The sequence below is a fragment of the Hypanus sabinus genome, chromosome 9 (genome assembly GCF_030144855.1).
Source record: "Hypanus sabinus isolate sHypSab1 chromosome 9, sHypSab1.hap1, whole genome shotgun sequence".
NCBI lineage: Eukaryota > Metazoa > Chordata > Chondrichthyes > Myliobatiformes > Dasyatidae > Hypanus > Hypanus sabinus.
This window is the reverse complement of record NC_082714.1, coordinates 64,351,343-64,364,997: the sequence shown is the minus strand read 5'-3', so window position 1 is coordinate 64,364,997 and position 13,655 is coordinate 64,351,343. Positions and strand designations below refer to the sequence as shown.

The 13,655-nt window shown below is 37.6% G+C and overlaps 1 protein-coding gene across 5 annotated transcripts in view; it reads right to left on the bottom strand.

The window, feature by feature from the left end:
• Positions 1–1,334: 1,334 nt before the first annotated feature.
• The window catches only part of LOC132399443 (ADP-ribose pyrophosphatase, mitochondrial-like), a 35,862-nt gene continuing 23,541 nt past the window's right edge, over positions 1,335–13,655 (bottom strand). For all 5 annotated transcript variants that reach the window (XM_059979781.1, XM_059979784.1, XM_059979782.1 and 2 more), the window contains 2 exons: positions 2,681–2,765; positions 1,335–1,889 (listed from right to left, as the gene is read on the bottom strand). In XM_059979781.1, the coding sequence (XP_059835764.1) occupies positions 1,744–1,889; positions 2,681–2,765 (231 nt within the window). In that variant the 3' untranslated portion in view covers positions 1,335–1,743. The remainder of the gene's footprint in view (positions 1,890–2,680; positions 2,766–13,655) is intronic.

The window sequence follows — 13,655 nt, the reverse complement described above, 5'->3', positions numbered from 1 at the left end:
TTTAGAATGATAGAAAAGTACAGGGCAGAAACAGATCCTTAGGCCCATCTAGTCTGTGCTGAACTATTTAAACTGCCTACTCCCATCGACCTGCAGCAGGAGCATAGCTGTCCATACCGCTACCATCCATGTACTGATCAAAACTTCTCTTAAGCATTGTTAGTGTAATTTGTTAGCTGCTTTGTTGGTGTAATTACAGTGGCGTTGTAGGAAATGCCCAGCCCCATGATCAATAGGACTGTGGTGGGATTATCTGCAATACACAAGTAATTCACCTGACTCAGGGAAAGGAACAGACAAGCTAACACAGGCTAACGGACTGGTGCAGAGCCAACAACCTGTCTCTTAATGTGAAAACAAAAGAGATGGTTGTTGACTTCAGGAGGGCACGGAACAACCACTCCCCACTGAACATCGACGGCTCCTCGGTAGAGATCGTTAAGAGCACCAAATTTCTTGGTGTTCACCTGATGGAGAATCTCACCTGGTCCCTCAACACCAGCTCCATAGCAAAGAAAGCCCAGCAGTGTCTCTACTTTTTGCGAAGGCTGAGGAAAGTCCATCTCCCACCCCCCCCCCCCCCCCCATCCTCATCACATTCTACAGGGGTTGTATTGAGAGCATCCTGAGCAGCTACATCGCTGCCTGGTTTGGAAATTGCATCATCTCGAATCACAAGACCCTGCAGTGGATAGTGAGTTCAGCTAAGAAGATCATCGGGGTCTCTCTTCCTGCCATCATGGATGTTTACACTACATGCTGCATCCGCAAAGGAAACAGCATTATGAAGGACCCCATGCACCCCTCATACAATCTCTTCTCCCTCCTGCCATCTGCGAAAAGGCTCTGAAGTATTCGGGCTCTCACGACCAGACTATGTAACAGTTTCTTCTCCCAAGCTATCAGACTCCTCAATACCCAAAGCCTGGACTGACACCTTGTCCTACTGTCCTGGTCATTATTTATTGTAATGCCTGCACTGTTTTGTGCACTTTACGCAGTCCTGTGTAGGTCTGTAGTCTAGTGTAGCTTTCTCTGTTGTATTTTTTTAACGTAGTTCAGTCTAGTTTTTGTACTATGTTTTGTAACACCATGGTCCTGAAAAACGTCTCATTTTTAATATGCACTGTGCCAGCAGTTATGGTCAAAATGACAGTAAAAGTTGACTTGACTTGAAATGTCTGATGCAGTTCTGTGGAGGCTTAATTTCATTTGGTAAAAATTATTGGCACAATCTACTCCAGGTATAATTATTTTCATGTTAACTGCCTAAAACAGATTAGTCACTAGGTTATCCAGTTTCGAGACTGATGTCTTTAATAGATGACATATCCTTTCACACAATTTAAATGTTTATTGGCAGTCAATTACTTCATTATTTTACAATAGCGAAGAGTACACTTTCTATAATTTCTCACATTTTCTCTTAAGATTAATCTTGAATGAGAAATGGAGAGGTAAAAGGAAGCAAGAGCAGGCAAGCTTGGGGGGAGATGGGTGAAGGTGACTGGGAAGAGGCTGAGAGAGGGAGGGCATAGAAGGCAGAAGTGGGTAAGGAAAAGTGATGGGGAAGGCCAAGGGGAAAGAGAGAGTACAAGATATTGATGGTGAGGAGAGAGGGGAGTATGGAAAGGGAGGAAGAGGATAAAAAGGAGAGAGTGGTTATTCTCTCCTCTGCTGCATTTCGGTCTCCGTTGACACTGTCATTGATCCTCTTTAGATTACTTCACACACCATCTGCAACTACCAATGACCACCCCGTAACTCAGCAACACTCTTCAGGAATTGAAAGTGGCTGGCATAGAGCTGCAGGTTCTGGTCAATGTCAAGCCACTGGACATCCACAGCATCGTCACCTGCATGCAGGTTCAGTTCTCCCACACTGTCACCTGGAAATAGAGTTCATCATTAGGATGATGACACTAATTCCAACAAAAGCAAGAACTGTGTGTCTGTATACTGCCTTTTACAACTTCCAGATGTTCCAAAGTATGAGGAGTGATTGATAAGTTTGTGGTCTAAGATTGAAGGAGTCAATTTTAGAAAACCTAGCATTTACACACTTAGTCCAGCAGTCGTGGAGCATACGGATCCCTTCTTTGTAGAAGTTGGCATCTTGGACCTCCAGAAAGTTGGTCCACAGCAGGGGTGATTGATGTTCATGGCCCAAGGTAGAAGGAGATGAGTTATTAACTTCAAACTTTCTGCATTTTCACTCAGAGTTGAACTGCACATACATGTAATGAGAGCTGTATGACTCATCTCCTTCTATCTTAGGCCACAAGCTTATCAATCACCCCTGCTGTGGACCACCTGGAGGTCCAAGACACTCTCGTTACATGCACGTGCAGTTCAACTCAGCGATAATGCAGAAAGTTTGAAGTTAATAACTCATCTCCTTCTACCTTAGGCCACAAACTTATCAATCACCTCTGCTTCTACAAAGACGACTGCTGGACTAAGTGTGTAAATGTATGAGAGGACTATGTTGAAAAATAAATGTGCTAGGTTTTCTAAAACTGACTCCTTCTACTGTAGGCCACAACCTTATCAATCACGCCTCATACGTTAAAGCCAACGTGCTCAAGGGCTTGTAAAAAATCTGTTTCTCATCCGCAACTTTGTCTCCACATTTCTCATCTTCTTACTTCCCCTTACAGCTCCCCCTTTCCACACATACCAATATCATCGTGGAAGTTCACAGCCACTGTTTCCATCCAGGCGTTGTCGGTGTTGCGTGGATCATCCACGTATCCTGTGTATATCTGGGGTGGGGTGGGAGAGGGAAGAAAGAGAGAGGGAGAGAGAACATTGTGTAAACTCTCTTGCCTTCCACATCTCCTTTAAACCCCCCTCACCTGAAATGTATATCTCTGGTACTTGCCATTTGTATCATGTGAAGTAGATTATGACTGTCTAACCCATATCTGCCTCCCAGTTTTATAAATTATCAGACCTCTCCTTCAGCCTCAAGACTCCAGACAAAGCTACCCAAGATTGAACAAGCTCTCCTTCTAGATCATACACTGTAATTCAGGCAACAACCACTTCTGTATCTTTTCCAAACACTCCACATCCTCTGTAATGGAGCACCCAGAATTGAATACAATACTGCAAGTGCAATCTAACCAGTTTCATAAAGATGCAACATGATTACACTCAATGGCTTGACTAATGAAGGCAAGCATGCCGTGATTTCCTGATCGACTTATCTCCTTGTGTGGCCATCATGGGAGCTATGGACTTGGGCCCCAAGATCCATCATTTAAACGTCCTGACATTATAATTGTAGAGTTCCTGCTAATGTTTAATCTCTGAAAGTACAAAATCTTATATTTGCTTGAATTAAACTTCATCAGCCCTTTCCACACCCATACCTGTAACTGAACGGTATTCCGATTTCATTGATCGCATTCCACATAGAATCCACAATTTCACCAACATTTATATCATCAGAAACTTACTAATCCACCCATCTACATTTTTATCCAAGTCACTTATATCTACCACAAGCAGAATAAACACCACTAGTCCCTGCAAAGCACAACTGGTCACAAACCCACAGCCAGAAAAAAACACCACACCCCTCAACCCTCTGCTGTCTTCTATTGGCAAGCCAATTCTAGATTCAAGCTACAAGTTATCATGGAGAGAGATAGATAGAGCTCTTGTCCTCTAATCTAGGAGGCAACCTCCTCTGCACCCTTTCCACACTTTCCACGTCAACCTGTAATAGAGCAAGTGGACTTTTGGCAATAGTCCAAGTGGTCTGACTAAAGTTATGTATTGCTGCAGCATGACTTCCTTACTCTTATAGTTAGCATGCATATCAATAAAGACAAGAATGCATATGAATCAGAATCAGGTTCATGTTTAACATCACTGGCTTATAGAGTGTAGAACATAGAATAGCACAGCACAGGAACAGGCCACAGAGTCACAACGTTGTGCCGAACCAGCTAAAAACCAAATTAAAAACATCCAACATTAATCCCTCCCACCTAGCCCTCCATCTTCCTTACATCAGTGTGCCTATCCAAGTGTTTCTTAAAAGTCTCTAATGTATTTGCCTCTATCACCATGCCAGGCAGTGCATTGCAGGCATCCACAACCATCTGACACCCCCCTTGAACATACACCTTCTCACATTCACTCGTGCCCTCTGGTATTAGACAGTTCAACCCTTGGGAAACAGACACTCTCCATCATCTCTATGCCTCTCATAATCCTGTAAACCTCAATCAGATCTCCCCTCAGCCAAAGAAAACAACACATTTATCCAGCCTCTTGTAACAGCACATGCCCTCTAATCCAGACAGCTTGCTGGTAACCTCTTCTGTACCCTCTCCAAAGCCTCAACATCCTTCCTATAGCGGGGCGACCAGAACTGTATGCAATACCCTAGATGTTGTTTAACCAGAGTTTTATGAAGTTGCAACAGAAGCTCATGACTTTTGAACTCAGTGCCTCAGCTAAAAAAAAGCAAGCTTCCCATAAGCCTTCTTAACCACCTTTCTTTCTTTCTTTTTCAATCTTTTTATTGAATTTCATATATAGAAAAAAAAACATATTGTGAAATTGAATAGGTTATGGGTACATTAGACTTAGTTAAATTAGTAATAGAATAACAATATCTTATTAAAATATCAGCAAAAAATAGTACATTAATCAATGTAACCTATATTAATTATACATGAAAAAAACAAGAATAATCATCAAAAGAAAAAAAAAATTAAAAAATGCAAGAGAAAAAAAAATTGAAAAAAAAAACCTAAACTAAACTAACATGGGCAATAATAACAGTTTATATAGATATGATAGTGTCAAAAACTCCAGAACTCCATACCAGAACAAGAATAAAAAATGAAAAGGTCTGGAAGAGATCAAATTCATATGAAAGTGTCGAATGAACGGTCCCCAAGTTTCTTCAAATTTAATTGATGAATCGAAAATAGTACTTCTAATTTTTTCTAAGCTCAGACAAGAAATAGTTTGAGAGAACCACTGAAACGTGGTAGGAGGGTTTACTTCTTTCCAATTTTGTAATATAGACCTTCTGGCCATTAATGTTGCAAAGGCCATCATTCGACTAATTGAAGGGGAAAACCGGTTACCATCCTCATTTGGTATACCAAAAATTGCAGTAATAAAATGAGGTTGTAAATCAATATTCCATATTGAGGAAATAATAGCAAATATGTCCTTCCAATAGTCATGTAAAGTGGGACATGACCAAAACATGTGGGTCAATGAGGCCACATTTAAATGACATCTGTCACATTGAGGGTTAATATGAGAATAGAATCGAGCAAGTTTATCTTTAGACATATGGGCTCTGTGTACAACCTTAAATTGTATTAAAGCATGTTTAGCACATATAGAAGAAGAATTAACCACTTGTAAAATTTTTTCCCATTTTTCTGTTGATATATTGTATTGAAGTTCTTTTTCCCATTCTTGTTTAATTCTACCTGATATTTCTGGTTGTATTTTCATAATCATGTTATAAATAAGAGCCACTAATCCCTTCTGACAAGGATTTAAGGTAAAAATCAAATCTGAAAAGTCTATCATAGTTGAATTGGGGAAGGATGGTAGAACTTTATGTAAAAAATTTCTAATTTGTAAATATCTAAAAAAATTAGATTTAGGTAACTTAAATTTGTTGGAAAGTTGGTCGAAAGACATCAAACTACCTTCAAAAAAATGATCTCGAAAACATTATACCTTTCCTTTTCCATTTGCTAAAAGCTTGATCTGTCAAAGAAGGTTTGGAAAAGAAGTTAAGTAAGATAGGGCTATCAAGAACAAAGTTTTTCAGAGTAAAAAACTTACGAAATTGAAACCAAATTCATAATGTGTGCTTGACAATAGGATTGGATAACTGTTTATTGAATTTAACTAAATCAGTAGGAAGAGAAGAACCAAGAACAGAGAATAGAGAATATCCTTGTGCATCATTGCATTCTAAATTTACCCACTGTGGGCACAATGGTGAATCCAAATCTAATTTCCAATATATTAAATTTTGAATATTATTCACCCAGTAGTAAAATCTAAAGTTAGGTAAAGCAAAACCACCATCTTTTTTTGATTTTTGTAACTGCCTTTTACTTAACCTGGGGTTTTTATTTTGCCACACAAATGAGGAAATTTTAGAATCAATGTTATCAAAAAAAGATTTAGAAATAAAAATTGGTAAGGCTTGAAATAAATATAAAAATTTCAGTAAAATCATCATTTTAATAGCATTAATCCGGCTAACTAATGATAAAGATAAAGGAGACCATCTTGTAGTAAGTTGTTGAATCTGATGAAGCATAGGTAAAAAATTCAATCTGAATAAATCTTTATATTTCTTAGTAATTTTTATACCTAAATAAATAAAGTTATCAGTAACAACTTTAAATGGTATCCTGTCATTCAATAAAGTTTGCGCATTTAAAGGGAATAATTCGCTCTTATCCAAGTTTAGTTTATAACCAGAAAAACTACCAAATTGAGCCAATAAGGATAAAATAGCGGGAATAGACCTGTCAGGATCGGAAATATATAACATCAAGTCATCAGCATAAAGTGATAACTTGTATAACTTCTCATTACGGGTAATACCAAAAATATTAGGGGATTCACGAGTAGCAATGGCTAAAGGTTCTAATGCAATGTTAAATAATAAAGGACTTAATGGACAACCTTGTCTCGTACCACGAGATAATTGAAAAAAAGGGGATCTGTAATTATTTGTAAGAACAGAAGCAACAGGTTTATAATAAATTAATTTAATCCATGATATAAAATTAGGACTAAAATTAAAATTTCTCATTGTATTAAATAAGTATGTCCATTCAACTCTATCAAAAGCTTTTTCAGCATCTAATGAAATAACACATTCTGGGGTTGTGGGTGAAGAAGTGTAAATTATATTAATCAATTTTCTAACATTAAAAAAGGAATACCGGTTCCTAATAAAACCAGTTTGGTCTTCTGAAATAATTTGTGATAGTAACTTTTCTAATCTAATAGCTAAAATTTTTGTAAGAATCTTAGAGTCTACATTTAATAGCGATATAGGGCGATAAGATGCACATAGAGTAGGATCCTTATCTTTTTTAAGAATTAGAGAGATAGTAGCTTCATAAAAAGACTGGGGTAGTGTCTTCTTAATAAATGCATCATTAAAAATTTCACATAACCAAGGGGAAAGCAAAGAAGAAAAAGTTTTAAAGAATTCTATAATATAACCATCAGGACCAGGAGCTTTCCCTGAGTTCATTGATGAGATGGCCTCTCCTATTTCAGCCATAGAAATAGGAGCATCGAACAAGCTCCGATCTTCATCTGTCAGTTTAGGAATATTCAAATTGTTAAAAAAATTATCCATCATGGATAGATCGCCATCAAATTCTCATTGATATAAAGATTTATAAAAATCTTGGAAAGTATTATTAATTTCTTTATGATCAGTAGTCAGATTACCGTCTTGTTTACGAATTTTAATAATTTGTCGCTTAGTCGAAATAGCTTTTAATTGTTTAGCTAACAATTTACCAGTTCGATCACTATGAATATAAATTGAGCCCTAGTCTTAATTAATTGATTCTCAATTGAAGAGGATAATAGTAAACTATGTTCCATTTGAAGCTCAACTCTCTTCTTATAGAGTTCTTTGGTAGGAGTCACGGAATAAATCTTATCAATTCCTTTAATTTTATCCACTAATAAAGCAATATCTAAATATCTTTGTTTTCTTTTACCTACAGAGTATGAGATAATTTGTCCACGGATAAAAGCCTTAAAAGAGTCCCAAAGTATTCCTCTGTCAATCTCTTCGGTATAGTTCGTTGAAAAAAACAAGTCAATTTGCTGTTTTATGAAGGTGATAAATTCTGGATCTTGAAACAAAGTGTTAAGTCTCCGAGATTTAGTATTATTGAAAGAGTCCGAAATCTTGATAGATAACTTCAAAGGTGCATGATCCAAAATGGCAATAGAGTCATATTTACAATCAGTAACATCTGTTAATAAACGATGATCAATAAGAAAATAATCAATTCTAGAATAACTGTGATAAACATGTGAGAAAAATGAAAATTCTTTATCTTTAGGGTTCAAAAACCGCCATATTTCAGTAATTCCCGAATCAACCATAAAGGAATTAATAAGTAAGGCTGATCTATTCGGAAGAATTCGAATAGGTTTAGATCTATCCATCGAAGGATTCAAACAACAGTTGAAATCTCCACCCATTATCAGCATATATTCATTTAGATTAGGGAGGGAAGTAAATAACCGTTTAAAAAATTCAGGGCAGTCAAAGTTTGGAGCATAAATATTAACTAGAGCCACTTTTCGATTGAAAAGTGAGCCAGTTATCAACAAAAATCTGCCCTGTGGATCAGAAATAATTTCATGATGTGTAAACGAAATTGAGGGGTCTATAAAAATAGACACACCCCTAATTTTGGCGGTACAATTCGAGTGAAATTGTTGACCCTTCCAGAACCTAAAAAAGCGTTGATTATCCTCCCTCCTAATATGGGTCTCCTGTACAAAAATAATATTAGCATTTAGTCTATGGAATACTTTAAATATTTTTTTACGTTTAATCGGATGATTTAAACCATTAGTATTCCAAGAAATAAAATTAATAGACTTATCTATCATGCCAATACTAATTGTATATATCATAAAAGGTTAAAAAAACATAACCCATAATTCAGGAAGAAGGAAAAATAATTCAGGAGCAACCAGAGAACATGACACTTCAACAATATTAATAATCTAAAGTTGGCCCATAAACTAAAAGCAAAAAAACAAAAAGCAAAAGCGTGAAAAAAGAACCCTACCCCCTCCCCCAACCCCTCGAAAAAAAGCCAAGCGGCAGGCGCATAAACTAATACTAATATTACCCCCATTTTCAAGATGGCAACTTAATTAAAAGAAAGAAAAAAGACTATATAACACCCAGATATAAATACAGGGTTGTAAAAAGAAAGAATATATCAATCAAAATGGAAAAATAATATAACAAAGCAAAAAAACATTAGTAAAAAAGGATAAACATTAAAGTTTAAAATAGTGTAATATACCTTTAAGAAAAGACTCCATATTCAGATACAAGAAAATGACGTTTCAAAAACAGAGTCTTATGGGAAGAAGAAACGACATTTTGAAAAAACCATATTACGAAATATAAGTGTAAATTCACCAATCTATTAAAAAAAGGTCATCAAAAAAGGATCAAAAAAAGGATTCAACAATCACTACAATATATAAAAAAAGGTCCAAAACATTCGTCCCATTTTCAAGTACAAGCAAATAAATGCTTACGGAAAGCAAAGTCTTATGGTAAGAAGAAACGACATCTTAAAAAATAAATCATTATTACAGAGTATTAACATGTATATCCAGTTCAGAAGAATTAAGAAAGAAAAAAAACATTGTAGTAAAATTAGAAGAGCTTCTATAAACCATGATAATAAAAAAAGACCAGGTCTACAGACCAAAATAAAAAGCTATACCACAGTTTCATAAGTTAAAACTCAAAACGAAATGGCATCTTCTCTCCAAAAATTCTTCAACATAACACATAGTTCAACTTGTACTAGAAGACCGATATTCTTCGACGAATTTCTTCGCTTCCTCCGGAGTATTAAAGAAGCGCTGACTGTTGTCGCTCAACGTAATTCTGAGATTCGCTGGGTATCTTAAAGCTTGTTTAAGTCCAATCGAATGAATCTCTGCCATCACTGGTTTAAAAGCGATTCTCGCTTTCATCACATCAAATGAATAATCTTCAACAATTCGAAACTTGATGTTTCTGTGAGAAATCATACCTTTCTGACGAGCTAATCGGATTAAAAGCTCTTTCTCCTGAGGATAATGGAGGTGAACAATCACAGCTCGTGGTTTATCTCTCGACATCGAAAATCTCAAAACTCTGTGAGCACGATCGATAGTAGGTTTAGCCCGCAAAGCGTCCTCACCGAAAATTTCCCACAATAAGTTAGAGAAATATTCAGTTAAGTCACCAGACTCAACATTTTCGGGAAATCCGATAATACGCAAATTTTGTCTGCGAGAACGGTGATTTTAAACTTACTCTGCTCCACTATTTTAACGGTCGACCGTAACTTCTCCTCCAAAGTTTCAATAGTACGTATTTTTTCACAAATTAACTTGTCAAGAGCCGCAAACTTTTCTTGGTGCCGTTCAATATCTGCTGCCTGCGATTGAAGCTTGGTATCAAATGATCTAATGACTTCTTCAAGCTCAGATATTTTCGCAGTAAGCTTATTTTCCATACTTGCAAATTTAGTATCCAGAAGACTGGAGATTGCCTCAAGAGATGGAGGGTCTTTAGACAATTTCTTAGATACAGACATTTTAAGTTTGAAAAGATTAAATCAAGTATTATTTTAAAAAAGAAGTAAATCGTGAATATCAACCCATGTAATTAAGTACGAAAAGATTAAAGGGTGATTATAGTTTAAAAAATGAAGAGCGCCCAAAGGCAGATGTCTACGTCACCATCTTGAAACTCCACCCCCCCTTACCCACCTTTATCAACTTGTGTAGCCACTTTTAAGGAACTATGAACTTGGATCCCAAGATCTCTCTGCTCAGCAACACTTTTAAGGACCTTGGCCTTAACAGCATACTGTCTCCTTGTACTTGCCTAGCAAGGTGCAACACCTCATATCTATCTGGGTTAAACTCCCATCTGCCACTTCTAGCCCATATCTGCAAATTAATCTATATTGTGTGTTATTCTTTGCCAGTCTTCTACACTATCCACAACTCCTTCAATCTTGGTATCATCTAGAAATTGACAAACTCACATTCTTATCCAGATCATTTATACACTACAAACAACAGAGGCTCCAGCACAGATATTGGGGGAACTGCACTAATTTCCCTTGTTCCCTTCTTAAATAAAGATACATTAGCCACTGACTAGTCCTCCATGACCTCGCCTGTGGCTAGAGAGGAAACAAAGATACCAGTCAAGGGCCCAGCAACCTCATCTCTTGCCTCCTTAATAACCTAGGGTAAATCCCATCAGGTCCTGGGGACTTAACACCCTTAATATTAATCTGGAGGCCCAACATTTTCTCTTCCTTGACCTCCAAGTGCTCTAACATATTTATACACTCAGCACTGATCTCCTGGTCCTCCAAATCCTTTTCCTTGGGAAGCAAAGTACCCAATAAGTGCCTCACTCACATTCTCTGCATCCAAGCAAATCCTTTATCCTTGAGGGGGTCCCACCCTCACCCTAGTTATCCTTTCACTCTTGATGTCTATATAGAAAGCCTTGGGATTCACCTTAAACCTACTTGTCAAGGGCTCTTCATGGCCCCTCCTGGCTTTCCTAATTCCTTTCTTTACTACCTTTCTGGCTTCCTTATACTCCTCATGTGCTTCATTAGATCCTAACTTATGAATTTTTACACACTTTTCCTTTCTCTACTTGACTAAGTTCATCGAGTCTCTGGATATCCAAGGTGCTCTTATCTTTCCATCCCCGTCCTTCCTTCCGTTCTTCTCTTTACTCTGTGCAATTGATCTTTAAACAGCCTCGACATGTCTAATGTGGACTTACCAATTAATGCTTCTTAGTTCCTGCCTAAAGCCCTTATAATTTGCCCTACTCCAATTTAAAATTCTTTCACAAGTACCATACCTATCCTTATCTATAGCTATCCTGAAAGTTACAGAGTTGTGGTCACTGTTCTGTAACTGGTCACCTGACCGCACTCATTACCCAACACCAGGTCCAGTATGGCCCCTCCTCTCATTGGACTGTCCACATATTGCTTTAAGAAACCTTAATGGATGCACTTAACAACTTCTGCCTCATCTAAACCCCTTACACTAAGAAGGTCCCAGATTATTTTAAGGAAATTGAAATCCCTCATGACACCAAAACTATTTTTTTTGTTTACACACATTTCCTTAATCTGATTACATTGGTTCCTCCATGTGCCAGTGGCTATAAGGGGGTCTGTAGTGCAACACCATTAGTGTAATTGCACACTTCCTATTCCTGTGTTCCACCCAAATGGACTCAGTGTCTGACCCCTCCATTATGTGCAGCAGTGATACTGTCCTAAATTAGTTCAACTCCACCCCCTGCCTTTACCTCCTCCTCTATCTTTTCTACAAGTTTGAAAATATGTGAGTATTACTCACTCACTCCTGCTCCTCTCTCAACCAAATTTCAGTAATGACAACAACAACTAGTTTAAACTCTCCCGAGCAGCATCAGCAAAACCATGCAGCCAGGATATCAGTTCCCCTCCAGTTCAGGTGCAACCCACCCCTCTTGTACAGGTTACCCCTTCTACAGAAAAGGTTCCAATGATCCAAGAATTGGAAACCCTGTTCCCTGTACCATCTCTGCAGCCACTCATTCACCTATACTATCACCCCATTCCCATGTGCACTAGTCCATGGTGAAAGGATTAATCTGGAGATTACAACTTTAGGGATCCTTTCCTTCCCTTCAGCCTCTTTCTTCAATCAATATTCTCTTTGCATAGCACCTCTTCCCCTTTTCTGCTTATGTCATTAGTCCAATGTCATGAAATTTGTTGTCTTTGCGGTACAATGTAATCCGTAATAGAAAAAAATCCTTGAATTACATTGAGAGTGTGTGTATATATATTTTTTTATTAAATAAGTAATGCAAAACCAGAAATAAAAAAGTAGTGAGGTAATGTTAATGAGTTCAGTGTCCAAATCAGATGGCAGAAGGGAAGAAGCTGTTTCTAAATCATTGGGAGTGGCTTCTTTACCACCTTATCCACTTGCATTGCAACTTTCAGTTAACTATGAACCTGGAATCAAACATTCCTTTGTACCTCAATGATAGTGAGGGGCCTATATATGTTCTCCTTTCATTTGATTTCCCAAAGAGTAACACCACCACTTCCCCAGATTAAACTCCATCTGCCACTTCCCCACCCATATCTGTATCTAAACTATATCCCACTATCTTCTTCGATAGTCCTTTACACCATTTACAACTCCACCAGTCTTGGTGCCATGCACAAACTTGCTAATCCACCAATCTACATTTTCATCTAGGTCTTTGATATACACTATATCAGAAAAAAAGAGGTCCCAGCACTAACCCTTGCAGAACGCCACTGGAATTCCAGCCTGATTCTCTTTCTTATATGGGCAAGCCAGTTTAATGTCCAAACTTGCAATTCATCCTGGATCCCTTGCATCTTTATCTTCTGAATCAACCTACCATAAAGAACCTTCCCAAATGCCTTATTAAGGTCCTTGTAGTCAACATTGACTGCCTTACTCTCATCAAGCACTTTTGTTATCCCTTCAAAAGTTTCAATCAGGTTTGTAAGGCATGACCTGCCCCACAAAAAATGCCATGCTAATTGACCTCAAGCAGGTCAATCCTTCGCAAATGCACATAAATTGTATCTCTAAGCATCTTCTCCAATCATTTCCCTACCACTGGCCTATAATAACCCAGAATGTCCCTATTTCCTTTCTTTTACAAAGGGAGGATATTTGCTACTCTCCAGTGCTGAGACCACCTGTTGCTAATGAGGACACAAAAATCTTTGTCAAAGTCCCAACAATCTCTTCTTTTGCTTCTTTCAATACTCAATCAGGGATATGCC